Below are 26,593 nucleotides of genomic sequence, written 5' to 3' on the forward strand. Positions count from 1 at the left end.
GTGGAGACAGAATTTGAATCTGGGTCTATCTCTTAAACTCACCCACTCATCCATCCAGCCACCCATCTGCTGTGGATTCAAATGTGGAGAAGACAAATACTAAACTGTCACAAAAGGAGTTAATGGACGATAGAATACTAAATTGTTCTATCGTCCATTAACTCCTTTTGTGTCCTCAATGAGTTAACATTTCTTTCAAATATACCCTCCTCAATAGGGGAAAATGGTTGTGAAGGGATTTAGAACAGGCCGCCCCAAGATGTGCCACTTCGGCATGTGGAGTATTTTGAGCTGAAGGCAATCAAGGCCCTGTGGGCTCAGAGGAAACTTTGACCTCTCCCTTGAGGAATTTAAATTAAGGGCCTTGCCTATAAGGAGAGTAACTACCAGAAATAACCTTTTTTTGACCTATCTGTAGGATAGGACAAACCTCTACTTAGTGAACATGTGCTCTTCTTATCATTCATGAATTACCCCCCTGCCCTCTGAAGCCTCAGGCTCCTACCCCATTCCTTAGCACAAGATTGCATAGATACCTGACTTTGTCTCCGAACTTCTCATGTATGTGGGGTTTCTGACTCTCTCATGTAGGTGGGGTTTCCATAGTACAAAATTAATTAAATTTGATTTTCTCCTATTAATCTATCTCAGGTCAATTTAATTCTTACAGTAGGCAGAAGAACCTGGAGGGTAGGGAGAGTTTCTTCCTCTCCCACAGCTGCACCGCGGGGAAGACGGCAACAAAACACTGACAAGCCATCTGGAAAACTTCTGCGGCCTTAGACATTGTTATTTAAAAAAGAGTTATCCTACATATTCACCCATCATTCATACTGAGAACAAGGAACAAATATTCAAACTTTTGAAAGGAAAAATCACAGTGTACAGTGTATTGGTAGGTAATTGATCCAGTTTCCTTTAACAAAAGACAGCAAATTTTAACCTAGATAGGTTTCGTAAGTTGTTCTCTGATAAATTTAGCCTAAACTGACTTAATTTCAGTAGTAGTATCACATTTCTCAGGTATCATTTGTTTCCACAAATTTTTGCCTCAGTTTTGGCCAACACCTTTCATTATGAAAAGAAATTAGTTCATTTTGATGATTCTTGTGCCAGGCACAAAAATCCTAGCAAATAAGAACTTATTAGGATTCTGGTAATTCTTCTAAGAATTTTTGGCACAATGTAGAGTTACAATCTACTACTTGATAATTGTTGTTTTATTGGGGAAACTGTTAGTTTAATTTCTCTGAAGAATTACCGCATCTTTGCAACTGCTTTACAATGATGAACAAAAGATGTCAATGATGTTAAACTATTCTTCACTTAGGAGAGAAAAATACTCACGGCTGAGCCCCAATTTCTCGTAGGTGATAAAAGAGTTGGGGGAGATAAGTTTGAAGAAGAGTTTCAAACAGCAAACAGAGTGACACAATACCCTGGATACAACAATAAATCACAAGAGAAATACATTATTTTAGTATTTAAAAATGAACTCTGCCAACAAATTATTCAAACGGAAATGAGAAAAAGATTATTGACATAAAAATTTTTTATATTATTTAAGAGTCAAAAACAGGAAATGCACTAGTGATCTCTAACGCTGTGTTTAAAGATAAATTTTATCCCTCTTTATGGACACCCACTCGTACAGGTATGCTAAGGAGCTTCCTTTTTAACACAATAGGCCTCCCACATAACCTGGCATGTAATATTCAGAGTCCAAGGAAAACATCATTTTATAGAAAACCTGCAACATTGTAAGCCACATATTATCACTTAGGCCCAGCAAAATTAGTTTTTTCTGGATGCATTCCAGTTTCCAGTATTTCTCTGGTGCTATCACCACACCCTTTACTTTCTCCTCCATAAGTCCCTTCCCTTTCAGCTGCCTCACCCAACAGGGAAAATATTTCCTGCTTTTTTCACTCTTTCTTTGATATCTATCCCCAGGGAAAGACTGACTGCTGTCTGCTTGAAATTTGCGTTAGGAAGTTATCAAACAAGAATGTTTGATTACTTAGTATAAAGATATATATATATATATATATTTTTTTTTTTACTGAAATCTACTTTTTTAAAAGGGCATTATTTGTAGAGTACAAGAAGTAAGTGATTTAAGCAGATGGTTTTTCAAGTGTGTTTATTACTTGACAACTGTGAATAAAGTCTTTCTTGCAGCTCAGCATTCCTCAGGGTTGATCTTTGTAAGGAAGTTTTAATCCTCTTTGTGAGTTTCTAAAGAAAAAGGCTGTCATGCTTCCAAAAAGTTCACTCTGGCTGCAAGCCAGAAAAGGAGATGACCGCCTGTAAGTCTTTATTCCACTGAATAAAGAAAGGGCAGAGGCAGGGCTGGCCCAACCAATTAGCTGAAAAACGACACCTCAGGGTCAGCCTGGAGATAGAGAAGGAATATCCAGGGCTTCTCAGGGTCAGCGTCAGTGCTCTCCGCACAGGGAAAGCACCATGGGTGTATATTAGGCAGCCAGTTAAAAAAACTCTGAAGCATAAAATGGGACAAAAATACAAGAGTTAGAAATCTGATGCTAAGAATGAGGCCTTAGAAATGAGAATTATTAATATATTTCTCATTATCCTAGAGTAAACACTAATGTAAGAGAACCACTACATTAAGTTGTCTCAGAGAGAAGAAACCCAAGATAACTGGTGGTGCTTCATTTGTTCATCTGTGACATCCTAGATTTCCGTTATTTGCCAGCTTACCCTAGCAATGTATGAGAGCAAAGCTGGAGACAGAAGAAGGTGGAATAGGAATGCACAGGATTAAACCAGAAAGATAAAGAACAGCCATTTAATTTAGCAACAGCGACAGAGTCTATTCTTTGGGGAAATTTGGTACCCCAACACATTCCAACTAATGTTTCTTCTGGAGAGTCAGTCACGTTCCCCACAAGTAGACCAAAGCAGGCCGAGAGGTGGAAAAAGTATAACTTAAATAAAATAAACACTACTTTTAACAAGGCTCAGTGGGGAAAAAACAAAAGATACGATAAATGACCAGTCAAAATAAAACAGATAAAAATGTTCAACTCCCAATATTCTTCTCTTTGACTTTCACACTGAGGCCAAAGGAACTATCTATAGAATAAACATAAAGAAAATACCTAGTATGATAACTGATAATTAGCTAAGTATGAAATTGAAAAATAACTGATAAATAAATCTTTGATTTTCATTAACAAAGAAGAGCTATGATAATGATAATCATAACAAACACAACAAAAATAGCAGCCATTTATTTACTGAACACCTGCCATGAGCCAAGTACGACCCAGGTGCTTTGTGGACTTCTCTACAGCACTATAGAAACACATTATTAACCTCATTTCACAGACAGGAAATCAGCTTTCAAAGAACGCAGGCCTTTTTGTCAAAGAGAATAACACAGACATTCCTATGTTTTTTCTTTTAACATGTAAAAGATAATTTAAATGCAATGGATAAAAGACTTTTTCCTCTCGCATTATTACAAAAATATTTAAATATCAATTTCTTCTTCTCTTTCATTTATCTCATAGAAACATGTTGCTTGACATCACAAATGAAAATTTATTGCTTTATAATTTAATTGATATATAATTGATACATTAATTGATAATATAATTTTAATTTTGGAAGTCAGGTAAGTAAAATAATGGAGTAGGAGACTACTTCTTAAAGAAAGGACAGGTTAGAGTCTGATTTGATCCAATTTTTTATGAACTTACAGAAGGATGAGAAGAGATGGAATGGAGTCTGAAGAAAAAACGCACATACATCTCACGGAATATCTGATACAATTTGGAAGGTTCATGGTATAGAAAACAAAGTGGTGCAACTGAAAGAATAAAAGAAGTAATTGATAATATTGCAGAACCACTAAAATTTTAAAAATAAGTTTATGACATGAAAGAATAAATCGATATTTTATAGTAATAATATTCATTCACAGACATGTTTAAAACCATATTTATATATTATTTTTCATGTTGAAAAGGGAATTATGCACATGTAAAAACTTCAAAGTCATTAAAAATTATAAAGAAAGAAGTAAATTATAAACTATTATAATCCCAACTTAGCAGGAGAATAAGAACGACACAATGAAATTATACAGGGATATTAAAAATTCAAAGTAAACTTTAAAAACTACATAAAGTCAAGTGTCCTTTTTTTTTTTTTAAAGATTTTATTTTTTCCTTTTTCTCCCCAAAGCCCCCCGGTACATAGTTGTGTATTCTTCGTTGTGGGTCCTTCTAGTTGTGGCATGTGGGACACTGCCTCAGCGTGGTCTGATGAGCAGTGCCATGTCCGCGCCCAGGATTCGAACCAACAAAACACTGGGCCGCCTGCAGCGGAGCGCGCGAACTTAACCACTCGGCCACGGGGCCAGCCCCTCAAGTGTCCTTTTTAAAAAATTGAAGTCGTAAGAAAGTGACAATCAGGAAATTCATTTTTACTTTGTTCCAGAAAGGATCCACACAACTTTTCAAAATTTTTAATTCAATTCAATTTAACATTTTTTTTTAAGATTTTATTTTTCCTTTTTCTCCCCAAAGCCCTCCACTACATAGTTGTGTATTTTTAGCTGTGGCATGTGGGACACCACCTCAGCATGGCTTGATGAGTGGTGCCACGTCCATACCCAGGATCCAAACCATTGAAACCCTGGGCCACTGAAGCAGAGCATGCAAACTTAAGCAACTTGGCCACGGGGCTGGCCCCAGAATTTTTAATTTTGGAAGTCAGGTAAATAAAATATAAGATAATTTATGAGCAGCTTTTAGAATCATAGGGTTTTCAACTAAATTAATTTGAAAATAAAAATTCTGATTAACAGTTTAGACTATTGGTCTATATTGGTATATCAGTATGTATCAATACAGTTTTCACTGACTTAACTTGGGTAGAGGATTTATTTCTCTAATAAATGTTGATTTAAGTTTTCTTTTGCACCCAGTTCTTGGCAGTTAAGCAAGGGGGGTCATCTCAACCAGACATGCCACAGCCGAATGTCAGAAAGTCCTAATCTCAGATGCCGACCTGACGATGTGGTCATTCTGCACTGATAAACACGGTCATGCTTTCCAACCTTTAAAGCCTCAAGGATTGTAGGCAGCATAAACACATTTATAATGCAGAGACATAAAACTACATTACCTAAATATTAATTTTAATGAAAAATGACTTACTCATTGGGTCATTTTAACTATGACCTAAATTGGAAAGGTTAAGAAGTTCTCAGGCTCTAGAATGGTAGTAAAGCCCTGAAGGCGGGAAACAGTAAGCAGCAGGGCAACCTAGGAGCCAGCTCCGCTGACTTCTTTTTGACAAAGTGAAAGGAAAAATGATAGAATATTTTAACGTCTTACAAGTACAAAAATTCAATTATCTGGGATAAATGGTGGTGCACAGTATTACTGATGAATAAATCATCAAAAACTAGCACTGCAAGTGAGAAATTTCACTTTTTCTTGAGGGCAAAAGAGAGACAAATCAATTTTAGGGGGAAATATCTAAATACATACAAAAAACTACTTTTATATTTATAGAAAAATTAATATTATATACATGTTTAAAAACTGACAGGCATGCCCTTTCACTTCAAAACTAATTTTACTATCAAAATAAATTGGTACTTATTAGAATAGCCCAAATTAAGGTACTCTATATATTTAAAAATAATTTAACTCATGTTCTAATTGCAACAACCTAAGAAAAAGCAATGTGGCACAAATTACAGTATTATTATAAACTCAAAGTGGAGATTTGGAATTTATTTAATTGTTTTAATGATGCATATTTTGTCTCCTAATTTTTTAAGTTATTGATATGTAAAAACCTATGATCTGCATCTAAAGATTTTATGGGTTCAGTAATCATTAATGACCATTCCCAGTGAAGGAATAAAAAGGAGAATTTTAAAATCAGCACTTTTCTACAAACATACCTAATACAAAATGTTTAAAATAATTTATTATTCAAGATACCACAATTGTTTATGTTGAGTTCTCTTATATAGCTATGAAACGGAAAAGCTTTAGTCCATTATATATCATATGCGAAAAATCTTCTACATGACTTTATTTACTATTTTAAGCATCTTTCCCTATTTGGTTCTTTCATAAAAATGAATTAATTCATTATCTTTTTACCTATACTATAGGAATCTATTTATGAAATCTTTTTTTTTTTTTTTGAGGAAGATTAGCCCTGAGCTAACTGCTTCCAATCCTCCTCTTTTTGCTGAGGAAGACTGTCCCTGAGCTAACATCCATGCCCATCTTCCTCTACTTTTTTATATGTGGGACGCCTACCACAGCATGGCTTGCCAAGCGGTGCCGTGTCCGCACCCGGGATCCGAACCAGTGAACCCCAGGCTGCCAAAGCGGAATGTGCACACTTAACCGCTGTGCCACCGGGCCGGCCCCTATTTATGAAATCTTAATATACCACACCTACAATAAAATTTCATTAATCTGCATAAATGGGAGAGGGAAAGGCTAGTTTAATTTAGAGAAAAGTTTTGAATCAATTTTTAAAAGAGGTGTTATAATTTTAAAGAAGTAAAGTAACTAAAAATAGTGGTAAAGTACTAATCAGAGTTCTTTGGGGATGATTTATGATTATTCTAGTATACTGGTTCTAAATAAGTCGTTGCTGCTAAAGTATTTGTGGATGCTTATCGTATTTTTCTAAAATAGAACAATAAACTCTGTATCAAACATTTAGTATCATCCACTTCCTTAGTGAACATTTTCTCCTGGTGTGTATAAGCTTTAGCCTATTTAAACAACCAGAAATGTGAGCAGGCAGGAGTCAATGATGTAATTTGTACCCTGAGAATTGTTAAAAGATTTAAACTTTCATGACATCATTAACTGTCCTCCAAATCACTCAATTACACCTCTTAAAAACTGTTTAGCTGAAAAATCCTTGGTTGGAATTACAGAAATAGAAGGATAAAAGGCCTAACATTGTATTAGTAGAGGTAAAAATTTATATATATATATTTTTAATTGGCACCTGAGCTAACAACTGTTGCCAATCTTCCTTTTTTTTTTTCTCTACTTTTTCTCCCCAAATCCCCCCAGTATATAGTTGTATATTTCTTTTTAGTTGTGGGTCCTTCTAGTTGTGGCATGTGGGATGCCGCCTCAGCATGGCTTGATGAGCGGTGCCATGTCTGCGCCCAGGATCCGAACCAGCGAAATCCTGGGCCACTGAAGTGGAGAGCACAAACTTAACCACTCGGCCACAGGCCCGGCCCCTATATTCTTTTATATATATATCTCTTTATAACTTTTTTAGGTTTTCCATGTTAAATACCTCACATATTTATAAAAGAGAAATATGCTGGAAGGTTACTATAACAGTATGCATTACGTTAGGAAATTTGGGTTGCTCAAGAGAATAAAGCAGAGTGCCTTAGAACTCAAGCCCGTGAGCACATCATCAGGGGCAGCATAACGCACAGTTACTAGGTACTCTGAATCCTTTTCACTGTGTGCTGGTTTTAAAAGTTTTATATTACGTCATTCACCATGACTGTCTGATGTTGAACACTGAAGAGATTTTTACAAAGAAAAGTGTTAATTTATTGCTGATTCTTTTTACTTTATTTAAATTAAAACATTAAAGTATTTCTGCTTAGTCTTAAGGTTGGGGGGTTAGGTAGCAATACTGGGGACAACAATCTTCAACAAATTCCTATGTTATATATGAAAATTTAAAAATTAAGCGGCATTAAGGTATAGAGCATTCCTCCTCTTGCTAATCTTCATTAGCTTATTGCTTCTTCATTCAGTGACACTGGGGCCAGAAAGGCACTCAGGGCTCTCCAGCCTGCACCTGCATTTTTCCTGTGTACCCCAGGGTGACTGAATGCTTCAACGTAGCTGTTGCTGTGCATGCCAGAAGTCTGGAGAAATCATAAACTCAAACTTGGTATTGTCACTCCCTTCTCATTCTTTCTGACATTATTTTTTAAAAAGATTTATGAGAATTAGTTCAGGAATTTCAACAACCTCATTTTACACCTACTAGAACTAAATATTATTAACGTATATCTCTAGTTTTCATTGCATTAGAAAATGGTAAACCACAGAATCGCTTTCACAGTATGTTCGAATTCTGATTTGTCAAGCAATCATCATCTGAGCAATTATATGACTCTTTATTTAAATTTTTTTAAGTGGACATATAAACAAATATTAAACTCCATGTTTAAAAATGTTCACGATAACTTAAGTGGTAGGTGATCTTCATGTTTAATTTTCTAAAGTGTAATGAAGACAGTGAACATTTTAAAGCCCAACTTACCATACATTGAAAATCCATGAAAAGGGATTACACCTAAAAAAATAAAAAATTATTTCTTTTCAATTACTATACCCACTGAATTATTTAGATAAACTTTAGAGGATTAAAACCAAAAGGAGAAAAGTTTCCTATTTTTGCTTTAACTTTGTTCATGAATGTCATAAAGACTTAGTGATGGTAACTAACCAAAAGACATGCTTTTTAATACTTTTAGAAAAGCAAACTAGAGATTTTTAATATATATCCAGTTAACTTTCTATTGATAATAATGTTGAATAATTAAAAACCTGATTATATGTTGCAAAAACAGGACAAACACAGAACAAGGGAGATCACAGAATTAAGTTTAAGAACTAATTCTAATGGGCACAGAAAGCCAATAGATTATGTCCTTCCTGAAACAACTTCATCCTGTATACTAGAATCTGATACATTAAAAGACAAGTGGGCATTTCAAGGCACCTCTAGCATAGATGGATTCCTTTGTAAACTTGCTAAAAATTATATCATAGGATGTGGTTTAGAAAAAATATTGGCAGGAATATAGTGTAAATTCAGTGTAATCTTTGGCAAGAATTATACACAAGTAAAATACACATCCAATTCAAAGAAATAATAGAAGCCTAACTAGGTGTGCTAAACATCTTGCCACATTCTAAGTGAAAAATTAGAATTGTACAGCTTAGGTTCAAAACAGAAGTTCTGTGATATATACACCACCATATATCTAACACTGTACTAAATCAGGTTGCAAACACAGTACAGAAAAAAGCTGAGAAGTTTACTTTTTTGAAAAATAGTATAAAAACGCTTTATTCATCTGACATGTTCAGAGGCAAAAACTCAGTTTAGCAGGGACTTTAGAGGTCATCTAGAGTAAGCTCTAATGAATGATTGTTCAGTCTCAGTTTAAAACACATCCAGCAATAGGGGACACATTAACTCCCAATGCAACCAATTACAATTTTGAACAAGTGTAATTTGGGGGAAGTTATTTCTCATACTGAGTCAAACTCTAAGTCCCTGTAATCCCCACTTATTATTTGTAGTTCGGACCACAAAAGTCACGTAAAATAAGTCTAACTTATCGTCTATGAAAACTTTCAGAAATATCTGAAGACATTCTTTTCTCCCCCTACCCCCATCACCACCAAGTTTTTTTCTCTAAGAGTCTATCAACTTCTTTAATGGTTCCTCAGAAGAAGTGGTCTGGAACAGCTTCCCTATTCTATTTACTCTGGACAAGCCATAGTTCACCACAGTTCTTAAGGTGAAGTGACTACAACCTTTTAAGCATTTTTCCTCCCTACACACCCCACAGCTAAGACACAGCGCACTTGGGCAGTTGTTTTGGACCTAAGTTAAGGATTGTATTCTTATCTGTTGCATTTCTTCTCTGGTGAACAGTTCCAATTTGAGATAATCGTGTATTCTCATTCTGTTATCTAACGTGTTCCCTATTCTTCCTGGTTCCACATTACTGGAAAATTTGATAGGTACACTATCTACGTCCTCATCTAAAGCATTATAAACATGCTGAACAAGACAGACTGAGGACAGGACTTGTCACTAGAGACCTGCTTCCACACTGATAGCAGTTCCTTAGTCAGCACCCTATCATGGCAAGTGAAGACCACAGACTGGGTGTCAGACAGACTTGATTGGGTTCATCTAAGTTCTGTCACTTAAGAACCTTGTGTGCTTTCGGGTCAGTTTTATAACTTCTCTAAGCTTCAGTTTCCTCATCTGTAAATCAGAGATAATGCTACAACCTATATAATATGATTAAATGAGATCACGGCTGTAGCTTAGCCATTAATAAATAGCTTAGGCCCTTAATAAAAGTTAATTGTTGATGTTATCATTCACAAATTAGCTCATATTTCTTTGCTGTTTCTAAAAGTAATTTTATCAAAAACGAGTATAAGGAAAACCTAATATTATTCTGAACTAGTATGCTAGGCCAACTATCTTTAGAATTTTGTGCAGCATCACTTTTAAGCCCCACAAGCTAGAATTCTCAGGATTTACCTTTTCCCATTTTTCCCTAGTCTTCCAGAACACACCACAGATTCATGTTGTCCAACTTTGGCTGAATCCTGTGTTCCTTATCAATCTTCTTGTTCATCTCTGTTTGATTAGTCACCCTGTTCTTTCAAAACTTTCCTATTCTTCATGTGTTTATCACCAGTTATAGAACTCACTTCCCTGCTCTCTAGGAGGCTGATGCCACTGACACGAACTCTCTCACTCATCTGTTCTTTACCTCAAATGTTCTTCTCATTTCCTTTAGGGAGGTCTTCAGAGGAAGACTTTTTCCTTTGTCTTTTTCAGAGCTAACGTCTTCATCTGTGCTTTTCATCCTGCTTCCCTGACCTTCTCTCATGGTGGCTGACAACCTACAGTCAGGTTTGTAGCTTGTTTTTTTACAGCCTATGAGCTAAGAATGTCCTATACATTTTTAAAGGATTATTTTTTAAAAAACCAACAAGGAAGAATATGTGACAGAGACTGTTTGGGGTCAGCAAAATTTAAATTATTTACCATCTGGTCCTTTACAGAAAAAGTTTCCCAACCTCTGCTTGGGAATCCTGCCCTATCAATTTTCTCCACCTTCTCGCTTCATGTGCATCATTCAATAAATATCTGTTGAGCCTCTACTATGTGCCGGACACTGTTCTAAGAACTAGAACTTACTTTTTATTAGGGACCGAAAAGTCATGATAAAATAAGTGAATATATGTCAGTTAGGGATAAGTGCTATGAAGAGAAATAATGGAGGGGAGAGGGACAGAGAGGACAAGGCCTGGGGAGGGGGGAAGGCCTTACTGATAAAAAAGCCACCGAAGCTATGGAGGTGAGGGTCACTGGATAAGGGGTGACCTGGAAGCCCTGGGCTTTGTCGGTTGATTGCCATAAGGAGGGAGAAGTTTATTGAGGTTAGTTGGTTTTAAGGCAGATAGTGGTGGCATCTGCTCTTCACTCCTACTAAGGGAGGAGTAGAGGCGAGAAGCGTGTGGGTCCTTTCAAAGTACTCCTATTTTCAGTCTCTCCTGCTTCACTACAACCTTTCAGCCAAGGATATTATAAATATCTTCACTAATAAGAAGAAGAAGAAGAGAGAAGGAGGAGAGAAGAGGAGGAGACAGGAGGAGAGCGGAGGAGAAAGGAAGAGGAGAAGGAGGAGGAGGAGGAGAAAATAAGGAAGAGGAGAAGGAAGAGAAGTCCATTTTCTTCCCTGAAACTGACTTTCCCATCAAACAAATCTCTAATCTCTCTCCATCCCTTGAAGCCAAGCTTAAGTTTTTGAAAACCATCTAAATTAACTTCCTTTACTTCCTCACTAAATATCCTCGACTCCTTGTAAACTGGGTTCCACTCCTATGACCTCAACTTCTGATTGTTAAATCCAGGGGTCTCCTCTGTGTGTGTGTCCTGGCCCCAAGCAACTGAAAGTCTTCCCAAACTTGAGCCTACCAGGCACAGATGATACTAAGTGGATCATCACCTCTCAGAAATTTCTGCTGCTCAGTTTTTTGTTTTCTTGTGTTTTTGGCCAGTTCTCTCTTCTGCCCACTCATTAAATATAGCTATTTGCCAAGATTCTGCCATACTTGTTTTCTCTCTCCTTCTACCAGTATTCTCATTATTACAAATCAAGTGTTCAAACAGTAAAAGCCCAGTATCCTGCGCCTCCTTCTGGACTCTCTACGTCTGTAAATGACTCCTCATCTCCTTAGTCTCCAGAGAAGAAAGCTTTGAGCCATCTTTACTTTCTAGTTCTTCCTCAGCCGTTATACCTAAATGTTATTGTACACTTAGGTCAGTTATTTAACCTGTTTCCTCATCTCCTGCACATGCATGTGCATGAAGCCTGTCCAGGTGAGGGGTGGAGCCATGGATGAGAAGCAGATGGGGATACAACAAGCTGGGGACTGCTGAGGAGTCTAACAATTCTGAATTTGAACCAGACCTTCCAGATTGTTATAAAAGTTTACTCATCAAGACAAGAGAACAGAGTAGACTTTGTCAGTTTATTAGTTTGATTTATAACTTCTAAATATCCAGACTTATGATAGGTGGGCTTCCAATTGTACTCCTGCCCTGGGCCCTGCAAACATTAGGAATAGACTTGCCTTTATCTATAAAATGGGGACAACACCAAAGAGGTTGTAAGGATTAAATAAGATGATGCATGTTACGTGCCTAGCACAACACTTGACGCAAAGTCAGTACTTAGTGAATGATACTTTCCTTCTCCTATCATACTGTATTAGAATATCTTTTGTTTTTCTCTTTTCCAATAAAATAAATCCCTTGAGCACAGAAACTATTCCTTATTTATCTCTATCCCTAAAGGCAAGAAAGGGCCCAGAATATAAGAGGTACTCGTTAAATATCTGTGTCTTGAATACACAAAGCCCTAGAGAATCTACCTCTACCATTTTCACCCGTTCACTTCCTCCCAACTGCCAGGGCCTGAATTCAGGCTCTGATGAACTCTTACGTATGGTTCTGCAAAAGCCTTCTAATTGGTAACACTTCCCCCAAACTCTTAGCCCTCCAGCCAACTTTTGTAATAATTCAGGTTATCTTCTAAAAATGCTGCAGAGACCATGAAAAAGACCTCTATATCTATTGAGGGTTTTCCACCGACCATCCATCCATCCAGCAAATATTTGCTGAGCTTCTACTCATCTAATTAACCAATATTTAAAAACCTACTCTGTAGCCTCTGGAGATATTAAAATGAATATGACATTTTCCCCATATTTATGGAATTCACATTCCAGCCTTGCAATATAGGCTAAGTGTCTACAGAGTGAAATTCAAAACCTTTGGCCTGGTCTCAACCATTCATGATGGCAATCTGAGATATATCTGCCTCCCCCTTGTCACACTATCCTGACTCTGTACCCACTGTGGTATAGATACACTAAATTACTTATCATCACTAGAACTCATATGCACTTTCATGCTTTGGTAGCTTTCAACTTGACAATTCTATACCCTGAAATGATTTTTGTTTTCTACTCAGCCTATCAAAACCTTACTAACGTCAGATACTACCTCAGAGAAACAGATCCTGATCTCTTAATCATGATTAAAAGCTCATTCTTCTGTGTTCTGATGGCACTTTGTTCATATTTCCATCACTATATTTTATGTTATAATTAGCTGTTTAGCAGACTGCTCCAGAGGATAGGAAATGTGTTTTATTCATCTCTGTACTCATTTCATGATGCCATGAACATGATGAATACATGTTTGCTGAATAAATGAATGAATGGGTGGATAGATGAATAAATAATGAATAGAGAAGCAGCAAGAGAGGTATTGGTCTCTAGTCAGGAGACAAGATTCCATTATGGGATTACCACAAACGAGTTGGATAACCTTAGGAAAGTCATTGAATCTCCTGAGCTTCAGTAACTGCTTGTCAGGCAAAGGGACTACAATTGCCTCTGAAATATCATCTAACTCTAAAATTCTATGTTTAACAATTATATCTAGAGCAAATACAGAAAAATTTGTGAGACACGCAGAAAACTGGACATATGAGGATCTTCCAATGGTAAGCTTCTTTACCAACTTAAAGGTGTTTTGCTTTCTAGAAACTGAAAAAATTCAAAACCAGATTAGATTCACATTTCAAGTCAATATCCCCAATGACGCTGTAGCCACTGGCTCCAGTTCCATGAAGCACTTAGAAGCAGGGCCCAATGACCATTTTTCTTCTTCAAGTCTCTCTCTCTCTTTATATCTTTAGTTGAGTCTCTTTTTCTTTCTGTGAACACCTATCTTTTTCTACCTTCCCTAATTGCTGCCTCATTTTATTTTCTTTATTGATTACAGACTTTTAACAAATAATGAAAATATCTGTCTTTTCTAAATTTTCTACAATAATCGTGTTGACATGTGAAAGCAAAACTGAGAGAAAAATAAGTTAATAAATAGAGGGCATATTTTAATGCCTTACAGAAATATAAGGACACATTATATCTTTCTAAATACTAAATCTCAAAGCAAATTGCTATTATAAAAAATCCCTATATTCTTACTGCAAAAACATGTTTGCCTTCTTCTGTGAAGCTGCTGCAGAAACATCTGAACAAGCAGGTTAAGGTAGTGAGAAATGAAGACCATACTATTATTATTTTCACCTTCTACAAACATTTATCGAGGATCTGCTAAGTGTAGGAACACCTTATTCAGGACAAGGCCCTTTTAATCAGGAAGATTACAGGGAGGGAATTAGTGAACAGCTATGCAGCAAAAAGGGGTTCATGTATTAAGATGACTTGTGGTTAATCACACTTTCACTATATTTCCTCCAAGTTCTGAAATCTTTAGCTGCTCCATGAGCACCGAGGTTATAAGCTATTTGAGGCAAGGCCACAATTCATACCGTGTGTTATCTTCTGCACCCAGCACAGTGTCTTCCACAAGTGCGATGCTCAATAGAAATGGTTAATGATGGAAATTTGAGCATTTATAAATATAATCAAGGTTTGTAAATAAAATATTAAAGTATAAGATTCATTTATGAATATGTAATTGACATATAGGACAAGAGGCTCTCAATAACTCAATACTGAAATTAAAAATGCCCAACGAAGTCATAAAGACATGAATTCAAATTCTGTGTGACTCCAGGCAAGTTATCAATACTCTCCGAGTCTCTATTTTCATTTCTGAAAATGGAGATAAATAAGACCAACTTCACTGGGTTGAAGCTACTAAAGCACCAATGAGTTAACATATTCAAATTGCACCAGTACAGAGTTTAGTACACAGCAGCTGTGCAATAACTGTAGCTATTTTCTGCTCTCAGAAGGGAGAGTACCACATCTAAGTATCAGCTTAAACCTAAGAAAATCTTTTTTTTGTCAGTATTAAATAAGGGTTCATTTCAGCTTAATCAAGATTAGCCAGGACTTAAGACTCCAAAAAAGGATACACAGTCTGCTCTGTTGAAGAAGGACAAAGTCAGATTCTGGCAAGCAAAAGTAGGAAGCATAAGAAGCAGTGAAGAATCCATTAATGCTTTAGGGCACATATCACCTAGAACATTTCTTTGATCTCAGAAGTTGTCATGTTCTTGGCCAGTTTTTCAAAATCCTTCCCTTTGCCTCTCATCACTTCAGTCTTTTAAGGGTCAAGTTTCATCCACTTGGCCATCATCCAAAAGTATACTTCTAAGAGGCATCAGGCTACTTGAGACACCATCTCTTATCTGGCCTCAGAGCTCTATGAGCCTGCTATGAGTGATTATTTTAAGATCCTAGACTTCTCTTATCCATCTGAAGAAAGTCTAAAATATTAACTGCCTACTCTATTCAATAGGAATAACTTTATAAAGTAATGAGTTAATGGGCTTTGACATAGCTCAGAATGGTAAACATCATCAACAAAAATAAATCCTGAACTGGATGAGATATAAATAGTAAATATGACTCAGAAAATACCCCAAATATTAACATGCTTTGCACTTACTAAATATTTTCCCTTCATTTCCTCACTGTCTCTATTAATACTTAGCATTTATAGTTGTATCATAACTCTCACATCTGATTCATTTCAACATCACTCCAGTTGAAAGCAAATTTTTACATGCTTTCATTTGGGATTACTTAATACAGTTTATTTAATTCATTTGTTGAAATAAGCATTTCCTCTGTTTATTCTTGTTTCACATGTAGCCTACAGGTCAGTAAGAGTAGGGATTAGGAGAATGACTAAGTTGTTTTCTAGCTATTTCCATTATCTTTCTGAATTAGAACTTCAGGATATGATTTTGTTACTTTATTTCATAGTTAAAATTACCCAAAACATCAGAACCTAACCATATTTAAATATCAATCTAAAAATCGTACTTTGAATAAAATTTTAATTAGGTTTTTGATTTATGTCTAAAGTTACACATCAAATTAACTTTGGATTATGAGATGTTTTAAATTTATTTAATTAATACAGATGACAAAGTACATTGCTATTTATCAAGCTGACACTTACAAGCAGATCTCAAACAACATATTTTCATTATTTCTTCCAAAAGCCTTTTCTAATCTTTGTTGTAAGAGGCTCGCCTGTGCACTATAGGATGTTTAGCAGTATCCCTGGCTCCTACCTATGAGATACTGGTGGTACCCCAGTCACTGGCTGTGACAACCAAATTTTCAGACATTGCCAAATGCTCCTTGAAGGGGTGGAGGGGAGTTGCCCTTCGTTGAGAACCACTGCTCTAGAGTCCTGAAACTCCTCTACCTAATGTTCACTAGCAATTAATTATTTTCTCTTGTCTCGTAGGAAACAAAGGGTATTAGGAAATTATGATGTTTGTTTGTCTGAGTCAGATCTATGTGTATTTTTCCTGTAAGTCTCATCTCCTTGTTTCTATTCTTGCTCCTCTATATTCTTCTACATTCATTCCCTCACTCACTCAATGTTTACTGAACAGCAACTTAATGCCATGCGTGATTCTAGATGCTAGATATGTTGATCGTCAAAACTATTAAGGTCTTTGTTCTCTTGGAGCTTACATCCAAGTGACACTTTTATTCTATACAGTAGTCAGGATGACCTTTTAAAAATATAAATCAGGAATTGGAGAAGAGATGTCAGTGAGAAGAGTGGAGTAGGGAACTCCAAAAACTCCATCCCTCCACTAAAGTAAAGGTTAAGCTGGCTAGAACTGTTAGAATCAGTATTTTGAACTCTGGAATCTAATACAAAACTTGCAACAACCAAGGAAATGCTTAATGAAGAAAGCAGTTGCTGAATTTTGTAAAGAGAGTATTGTAGTGTTTTAATTTATCTGCCTATCATCCTCCACTCTCCAGCCGGGAGGCAGCTATGAAGACAGCTGCTCACATTCCTGGTGCAGCTTGCTGGGGCCAGAGGGGACAATATGGATCTTGAATCAAAAAGATCGGTTGTGTATTTTGACCTGTCTAGTCTGAGGAATTGGGCTGCAGTGGTGGGTCAGGAGGCATTCATCAAAAGCATTTAAATGTAAATATACTAGCCTCAGCCACCTGGGGCAGCAAGGGATAACAGTGGGGCAAGCAGCAGACAGACTGAAAAGCCTGTTAAGGAAGAGGCTGGGGAGGGAGACACATGAAGGGATAAAAGCTTTGAAAAGCTCCTGTGTATTCAGGGGGATCTAGAAAAGACCTGAGTAGACCTTAAACTTTCACTTCTGCCTGACTCTGGGCTCTGTGCAAGCAGGAAGTGAAGGCTAAGGTAGAGCCGTAAATGGCCTGGCTAAGCCTTGAAGGAGTACTCCAACACACAGCCAATCTGCAAAGACTGGGAGAATTTTGTTTGTTTGTTTCAGACATTTAAGGAAATCTCTGTCAAATCACTAGCTAACCAGTAAGCTAATGGAACACAGATTTCGGTGGGCACTCAATACAAAGCAGACAATCTTTACAAAAATAGTTTAGAAAGTCACTAAACAAACAACTACAGCCCAAATCAAGCAACAACAAAAAATTCTGGGGAGGGGAGAGAATCCGATTTCCAGTGTTACTACATTATAATATTCAAGATATCCAGTTATCAACAAAAACATTAGTAAGGATACAAAGAAATAAGAAAGTATAGTCCATTCACAGGAAAACAGGAAATTAATAGAAACTGTCCCTGAGGAAGGCCAGATATTGGACTTACGTTAAATTGATTTAAAGACAAGACTTTGAATCAATTGTCTCCCTACCTGAGCTGGTCCCTGTCCACCTCTCCTACCTCACCTTGTACAAGTTTCTGTTTTGCTCACTGTCACCAGTCACACTGGCCATCTTGTTGTTCTTCAAACCTTCAAGTGTGTTCTTTTCTTACGCCTTTAAACATGCTGCGTATTCCCCCGGAATGCTTCTCTTATTTCTTTGCATGGCTCACTCTGCATCTTCTGGTCTCTGTTCACACTCTGCCTCCTCAGAGGCACCTTTCCTGACCACCTTATCTAAAATGGCCATGCCTTCCCCCCCCCATCTACTAGCTATTAACTTCGTTCCCTTTCATTGTTCCCTTCATCACTCTCTGAAATTGTTTTCATTGCCTATTTATTTACTTGTTCATTGGATGTCTCCCTCACTAGAATGTAAGGTCCTTGGCAGCAGGTACTTCATGTGTGTTGTGTACTGTGGATTATTCACTTAGAAGACGGAGCCAGAGCAGGGCTAAATAAGTATTTATTTATTTATTTTTTGTGAGGAAGATTGGCCCTGAACTAACATCTGTTGTCAATCTTCCTCTTTTTGCTTGAGGAAGATTGTTGCTGAGCCATCTGTGCCAATCCTCCTCTATTTTATGTGGGATGCTGCCACAGCATGGTTTGATGAGTGGTGCTAGGTCTGTGCCCGGGATCCAAAACTGCCAACCCTGGGCCGCTGAAGCAGAGCATGTGAACCCAACCACTATGCCACCAGGCTGGCCCCGTAAGTATTTATTAAATGAATAAAGACAACTTATACATGTTGAATAGGAATAAAAACAAGAAAAGCTTACGAAATTCCTGTCAGGAGTTTCTGTCAGCTCAGGAATTTTGCTTACCAGTGGTTTAATGAATCTACCAGAGAAAGTCTGTCCATTGACAAGGCCGTAAATGAGGTGAGAAAGTAGTGTCTGATGCCACTATCACCTGTTATTTCCATCCTAGGAAAGGTGATCACAGGCTGGGGGGTTGTTGAGTGTGCAAACCTCTCTGCCCCCTTGTAAGGACCTGCCTGGTCAGGGACAGAGAGTAAGTCAGTGAGGTGCAGGCAAACCCCTCTGTGTGGGCCCCCATAACATTTCCTGAGGCAGTAGGGCATGGTGATTAAGAACATTGCTTCTGAAGTCAAAGAGCTGGGGTTCACAGCCTGGCTTTGCCACTTACGCTGGGCAAGTTAACACTCTGTGCTTCAGCTTCTTTATCTATAAATAGGGATAATATTAGTGCCTGCCTCAGAAGGTTCTCGTAAGGATTGAATGAACTAATACATGTAATGTACTTAGCACACTGCCTAGTGTATGGTACTGTTTGGAAAATGTTAGCTGCTGCTGCTGCTGTGATTACTGTTATTATTATTATCATAGCAATACTTTTCTCTTGGTGCTTTGAGCTCATTACAAAAGTCTTAAATTATTATCATATGCTATAACCCAGTGATACCTTTTTAAATGTTATAGGATTACTGGCTTTTACATAAAATGGTCTGGCATTGGTTTGCTAGAGTGCTTTTATATGTTGTTTTATAGTTTTTCTATTTCCTTTGTGAGCTGTCTGATTTTCACTTGTTGTTAGTCATTCTTCCTGTCTCCATCAGCCTCTTTCCATGCATCTGTTTTTACAGAGGGCATAAAAACCAGTAAACCAAGTTTGTTAGAGATGTGTGTTAAGTAAAAGCTAATATGTTCTAAACTAAGTTGGAAAAGCTCTCCCATGAATAAAGAGAAGGAATTTGACTCCATGGACATCTCCTTTGGTTCTTCAGAGGTATTTTATTATTTTCTGATTCTTAGAGAAATATAAAAAGTTATCAAAAAATTAAGATTCTGGGGGAGATAGGTGTAACAAAGGTTATATACAAATGTTAAAATTATAAAGCTTCTAATTTAGTTCAAATAAATACTCATTAAGCTCCTTCTATGTGCTAGATACCAGAGGAAGAAAAATGAGTGATATGATCCTGAATTTCAAGAAGCTTGCAATCTAGAGGAGAGATGAGGCATAAAGAAACAACGTCAAGATAATGTAATAAGAGAGACCAAAGATTTTCACACTGAGTGCTATGCGAGCCTAGAGAAAGCACCCTTAACCTACCGTGGGGATTCAGGGAAGGCTTCCTGAAGAGACTCCTGCCTGAACTGAGCCTTGGGGACGGCCAAGTGAAGGAAGGTTGAATGGGCTATTCCAAGTATGGGAACAGGAGAGGTCATGAGGGAGGAAGAAGCATAGTGCTTTTGTGAGAGTATGCAGGTGTGGAGGGTGTGTGTGTGTGAAGAATTAAGAGTTTGATATTGCTGTGATTTAAAAAAAAGTGACATGGGAAATGGTGAGAAACGAAGCTGGACATTAGACTGAATAGGGGCCAGAGTCAAGAGAGGTCCTCGTATGCCACGACAAGAGGCTTGGAAGTACTTGTAAAGAGATGGGGAGCCATTAAGAAAACTTTAAGGAGAAAAATGACAATTTTCAAATTTTCCTTTTAGATGCATAATGCAGACAGCATTGTGAAAGATAGAGCAAAGCTAGAAAAGACTGGAAGAAGAGAAACCAGTTATGCATCTGCTGCAATTAACAGCACAGAGATAGCAAAGCCTGAATGAGGGCAAGGCAGCAACTATGGTGTGGAAGAGAGGGGTTCCAGATATATTTTGGAGATAAAAATTAGACAGCTCTGGTGACTTATTAGATGGCGGAGGGGTACAGACTGAGAGGAATCAAGGATGACTATGAGGTTTTAGGCCTTGAATTACTGGGTAGATGAGAGTACAGTTAACTGACAGAGAAATAGGAGGGGTTTTTTTTGTTTTTAAATTTGTTTTTTTTCTCTTTTGAATAGTAGGCATAGAAAGATATATTAACGAGTTCAGGTTGAGATATGTTAACTTTGAATTAATTATTGTAGAGGTCAGAATTGAACACATGAATTTTAGAGTAATTAACAAATAGAAGCAAGAAAGCAGAGGGAAAGCCCCAGGAAAATGTGTGAAAAGAAGAGCAGCAGAACAAGGGTGGGTGAGACACTGGAGAGCACAGGTGCTTACAGAAGGGCAGAGGTGGATGGTCCATGAAAAACCCTGGGACGCCACACTGAGAGGTGCAGGGAGAGAACAGCGCCATGAAAGCCAAGTCTGAGTTTCAGATGGGGTGGTCAACAGAGAAGCTAAACAGACTTGTAACAGCTGCATATGTTGAGCACTCACTATGTATCAGGCACTATGCTATTTTACACATTGTATCTCACTTAATCTATTATCCATATGCTGTATATGATGAATCTGAAATTCGGCAGTCATGTAACTTACACAAGATCATAGGGTGAGCTGGCAGAACCGGGATCTGCACCCAGATCTGCTGTGTTACAAAGCCCATGTTCTTAACTCTGCTTGGGTAAAATAACTTCTTCAGGATGTAGCTTAATATTATCATCATAAGACTGCTACAAATTGCTTTTCCAAGAAGCATATCTGAAAAATTAGTAGTCTCAAAGGAATATTTAATATCTAACAAAGTCATTATATATTTGATCACTTTATATTATAAAAATAGATTATTTTGGTGATATATTTCTTCATAATCTTTTTGTTTCATAAATATTACACTTGTCAAATTTCAATGAGAACAATAAGGTGTAACACAAGGCAATCCACTCAAATGATTAGAGCACTGCTCCAATAAAGCCAAAAGGAAAGTCCGGGATGGACAAGTTAGTGTCCTTCAAAGGAAAACTAAGCGCCCTGTACTTAGATACCTAAGTCTACTTAGCTTTCTCACAAATATTACTATTGCTCTCAAGGAAAACTAGAGAGGGTATGCACAGTTTAGCACAAACCTATCACAAACATGGAAAAGTTAACTAAAACAGGTATTCTATAGAAGGTTTATTTTAGACAATAAATTATTATCCACTTAAAGATAGAGAATGAGAAAGTCAAATTCCTATTGCAGAAGTTGTAATTTTCCTATTTCCCACTAGAGGAAGCAATAGCATTACTCTTACCATTTGGTGGATAAAAGACAGCATATTCCTCTAGTCCTAGTTTTCCTATAAGAGAAAACCATAGAGGGTTTCAGGATGATTAAATAAACAAAACTTTAAAAATTAACTAATTTTGTGAATGCATTAATAATTGACGCAATTTTAAAAATTGCTATAGTACAATTTCATCTCATTTCATGATATGGAATTAATTTGAAAATACGTCAGCAAATCTTTTGATATTAGCAAACCCTTTCATCAAAGTCAATAATATAAACTTAAGTACAAGACAAGTGATACAAAATAATTAAAAGAACAAATGTCTTCAAGACCCTTAAGAACTTAAGAAGAGAAGTATCTATTTACAAGCATAGAATTGTTTTGCTAATTATAAACCAGTCTAATCTATTCATTAAAGCAAGGCTCTGCAATGCCTCATTAGTTCATATTTTTATGGAAAGGGCTGAAAAGTTAAAAATTAAATGCCTTTAACTATATTTTCTGAATCCCAAAATAGTTCATATGCTCCGAGAATGAGGCTAAATATTTGAAATCAGAATCATCTCAGAAAATTAAAATATATTCACCATATCAAACGTTTAAAGGAATTTCTAAAAATAGCTTTTCCTCAAAACTTTTAAGGTTCTGAATTTTACCCACTTCCACTGAATACCTTTAGGTAGCTTTCAGCTTGACAGTTTTTCTAACACCTTTGAGTCTATTGAAAAGTCTCAATAAAAAAATCTCAATAAAAAGTCTATTGCTTTAAGGTAAGATTTTTAATTAAAATACTTTATCTTTTTTGTTCTTGTTGGGGATAGTGGCAGAGAGGAAATGAAGAATAAGAAGTATGAGCAGTTTAGGTTAGGGTGGAGACAACAAGCACTGATCTTGCGTCTAAGGAGAGAATGGAATAATGAAAAATAGATGATAGATGGATGATGGATGCGAGCGAATACCTGCTAGGAACTCAGTATTGGGATAGGGGCCAAGAGGCAAACAGAATAAATATAAGATATGGTCCCTCAACCATGTGGCTTATAATCCACATAAAACATGAAACATTAGGATATGTTTGCTAAACTTTCTGCCACAGGCTTTAATTGTTTTAGAGGTTAAGAGGAGAGGGAAATTGATGACAGATTGGTGAACATGGTGAGATTAGGCTCGTTCCTGAAGGACCTATGAGTTTTAGGGAACAGGATTGGGAATCTTCCCATATGTGGGACTACATGGAGGCTAGAATGAATACAGGGTAATGTGGAAAGATCAGGGAATCAAATTTAACTAGGTTAAGACAGGACCAACTGGTGGAGGCTGCCTTAAAATTCCAGCTGAGTTTAGATGTGAGCCCATTCCACAATTAAGTTGCATAATCCGTTTTTCAGAAGATGATATTAAAGAAACAAACAAGCAAACAAAAGGTTTCTCTAAGTTCAATTTAGAAGAAATGGAACCGAGAGAACTCCCATGTTCGGGGGAGCCTGAACCCAGCACCAGGTAATGTAAGCCTGTCCTAGGGCTGGGGTTGGAGCAATGGGGCAGAAAGTTAGACTTAGGAGATATATGAGAAGGTTTCCTTATGGGAACAGCAGAACAACCATACACAATGGGTTGTAAGCTTTCAGTGTTGGATGTTCACCACTTAATACAAAGGAGAAACTAGGAAAGGCGTCCAGCTGAAATTAGGTCAGTTGTCAGGTGACAGCAGGATACTGAAATAGTGATATCTTGTAGGCAGCTACTGATAAAGGAGAGAAGAAAGCATTGAAATAGAAATTAGAGAACTAAAAGCATATAAATTATGGAAATTTTAAGTGTGGCAGAAAATTTTGAGAGAAGGAACATAGAAAGTAAAAAAAAGTAGAAAAAGCCAATTCATGTGATAAACTCATAGAAGGGAAATTAAAAGTCAAGAGATATGACAAAAACAGCAAAAGAGGAGAGAGCAAATAGAAGAGATGAAAAAGGTAACTTTAAACTTAGCTGCTTTTGGGAATCACTTTCCTGCAATTTGTGATAGACTGCCTGGGGACTGACTGAAGTGGTAGTGAAGGGATGGTTACAATAATCTGAGAGAAATCATATTAATTTACAATAAAATGTTTTTGCGTGTGAGGAAGATTGGCCCTGAGCTAACATGTGTTGCCAATCTTCCTCTTTTTTTTTTTAAAGATTGGCACCTGAGCTAACAACTGTTACCAATCTTTTTTTTTCCTGCTTTTTTCTCCCCAAATCCCCCCAGTACATAGTTGTATATTTTCATCGTGGGTCCTTCTGGTTGTGGCATGTGGGATGCCGCCTCAGCATGGCCTGATGAGTGGTGCCATGTCAGCACCCAGAATCTGAACCAGTGAAATCCTGGGCCACTGAAGCGGAGCGCGGGAACTTAACTACTCGGCCTCAGGGCCGGCCCCTACAATAAAATATTTGATGACACCAATATATGCTATAAAATATAACAGCCTTGGGATGATTATGTAAGTCTTAAAGAATACTTCCTTTGCTACTAAAATTTTACCTCTTATGTATGATTTCGGTGGTGAAGCACTGTTGTACGCAAAGTGACCCAACACAGATGTATCCCGGGAAAAACAAAGTAATACCTGCGTATAACATTGGAAAAAAGAAACAATTAAGCACCATTTTATGACAGATACTTCAATGCGATTTCCTGCTTGGGAGGCACTGGTGTAGAATCTTTCAAGTTCAATGCTGCGCCTCTCAGTGGGTAGAGTGCTCTCTATTGGTACACCTATGGTGAGTATCACAGTGGATGCCAAGTGTGATGGCCAACGTTCATCCAAAGATTTCTCACTGGTGGCCACCTAAACTTCGAACAACAGCAGAAAATGCAAGTTACTAACTACCAGCTGACTCTTTTATTGTTCTTTCTATATGGAAAAGAGAAACAGCTTGGAGAAATTGAACAAGATGAGAAATGTATAGGAGTGGCCCTGGGTAACTACAGTGGCATAGAGCAATATGGGAAGTGCCAGAAACTGGAACTAGACTCATTGCTGGGATGCCGCACTGAGCCAATGCTCATGTCCGGGTGCGAGGGAAGGCAATTCGTGGTATCTAGAAGGGATGGGAGCAGCAGTAGAATAAGCAGCAACCCATTACAGGTTAGAAGCTAGTTGTACTGACCAGCAGGTAAAGTGTGGCAACACTTCCTGGAGATGGATAGGTAGGGCAGAAAGTCAGAATCAAGGATGTCCATTAGGAGGAAGTGGATTGCTGACACTTGCCTGGAATTTGGAGGCAGGGAGCCAATCCCTGGAAAGGTGATTAGTGACAGGAAATCTGAGTCCTGCTATTAGAAGACCTGGCATTCAAAAGATGTTACTGAGGGCGAGCCTGGTTGCATAGTGGTTAAGTTCACACCCTCTGCTTTTGCTGCCTGGGGTTTGCAGGTTTGGATTCCGGTCATGGACCTACACACTGCTTGTCAAGCCATGCTGTGGTGGCATCCTACATACAAAATAGAGGAAGACTGGCACAGAGTTTAGCTCAGTAACAATCTTCCTTGAGCAAAAAGAGGAAGATTGGCAACAAATGTTAGCTCAGGGCCAATCTTCCTCACCAAAAAAAAAAGTTACTGAGAAAAGAATTTGAGAATGACAGGAAAAGGCAGAAGCCCAGTAAACAGAAGAGGGGCACGAAATCAGGGCTGGACTAGCAGCAGCAGCAGACAAACAAACAAAAACCTCCCTTGCGGAGCTTAATTATAGCAGGGGGTAATAAACAGCAAACATTATAAATAGTTACATTATATAGTATATTATGTTGTAAGTGCTATGGGAATAAAAGTAAAGAGGAAACAGGGAAGAGTGGTTGCCATTTTAAAGACAGTGGTCAAGGTAGGCTGCACCAAGAAGGAAACATCTAATCAAAGACCTAAAAGGACTTGAAAAAGTTAACATATATAGATATCTGGGGGGAAGAGCATTCCAGGCAGAAGAACCAACAAATGCAAAGGTGCTAAAGCAGGAGTATGCCTGATGGAGGAACAGCATGAAAACAAGCGTGGCTGGAGCAGAAGAGTGGGAAGAGATATGAGAGAGGTAAAGAGAGGCCAAATTATGCAAGGCATTGCAGGCCATTGTCAGGACACTGGCTTTTATTGGGAGTGAAATGAGAGCCACTGCAGGGTTTTCAGCACAGGAGCAAAATAATATCCCTTATATTTTATAAGGATCATTCTAGCCACTGTGAAGAGAATTGGCCATGAGGGGCAAGGGCAGAAGCAGGGAGACCCTTTAGGAGACTTGATAGTGGCTTGGACCAGGTAGCAGTGTGTGGTGGGCACTGGGATGTGCCACCCGGATCCCTCTTCAGGAATAAAGGACTTATTACAGATGTTGGTAGTGCTGCCCTCAGCAGTCAGCTCCTTTCAGGGAAGGCGTCTGCTGAAGAGAGCTGTTTTGTTCAAGGATCACGCCCTTTTTCTGGAACGGCCCACATTCAATGATGACTGATGCATGACTTAAAGGTCCAACCCTCTTGTCCCCCCATCTCAGGACAGGTCTGAGGGTTCATCCCATCTTCAGATCTCTCTGCAGCATTAACTTCCACTT

At 37.7% G+C, this 26,593-nt stretch overlaps 1 protein-coding gene across 7 annotated transcripts in view; it reads right to left on the reverse strand.

Annotated features, from left to right (window-relative positions):
* Window positions 1–26,593, reverse strand: part of TBC1D19 (TBC1 domain family member 19) — a 140,786-nt gene that overhangs the window by 11,461 nt on the left and 102,732 nt on the right. For all 7 annotated transcript variants that reach the window (XM_023638269.2, XM_001917550.6, XM_023638270.2 and 4 more), the window contains 5 exons: window positions 24,535–24,619; window positions 22,035–22,079; window positions 8,323–8,355; window positions 3,729–3,838; window positions 1,348–1,439 (listed from right to left, as the gene is read on the reverse strand). In XM_023638269.2, the coding sequence (XP_023494037.1) occupies window positions 1,348–1,439; window positions 3,729–3,838; window positions 8,323–8,355; window positions 22,035–22,079; window positions 24,535–24,619 (365 nt within the window). The remainder of the gene's footprint in view (window positions 1–1,347; window positions 1,440–3,728; window positions 3,839–8,322; window positions 8,356–22,034; window positions 22,080–24,534; window positions 24,620–26,593) is intronic.

The sequence above is a fragment of the Equus caballus genome, chromosome 3 (genome assembly GCF_041296265.1).
Source record: "Equus caballus isolate H_3958 breed thoroughbred chromosome 3, TB-T2T, whole genome shotgun sequence".
In the NCBI taxonomy this organism is placed as follows: Eukaryota; Metazoa; Chordata; class Mammalia; order Perissodactyla; family Equidae; genus Equus; species Equus caballus.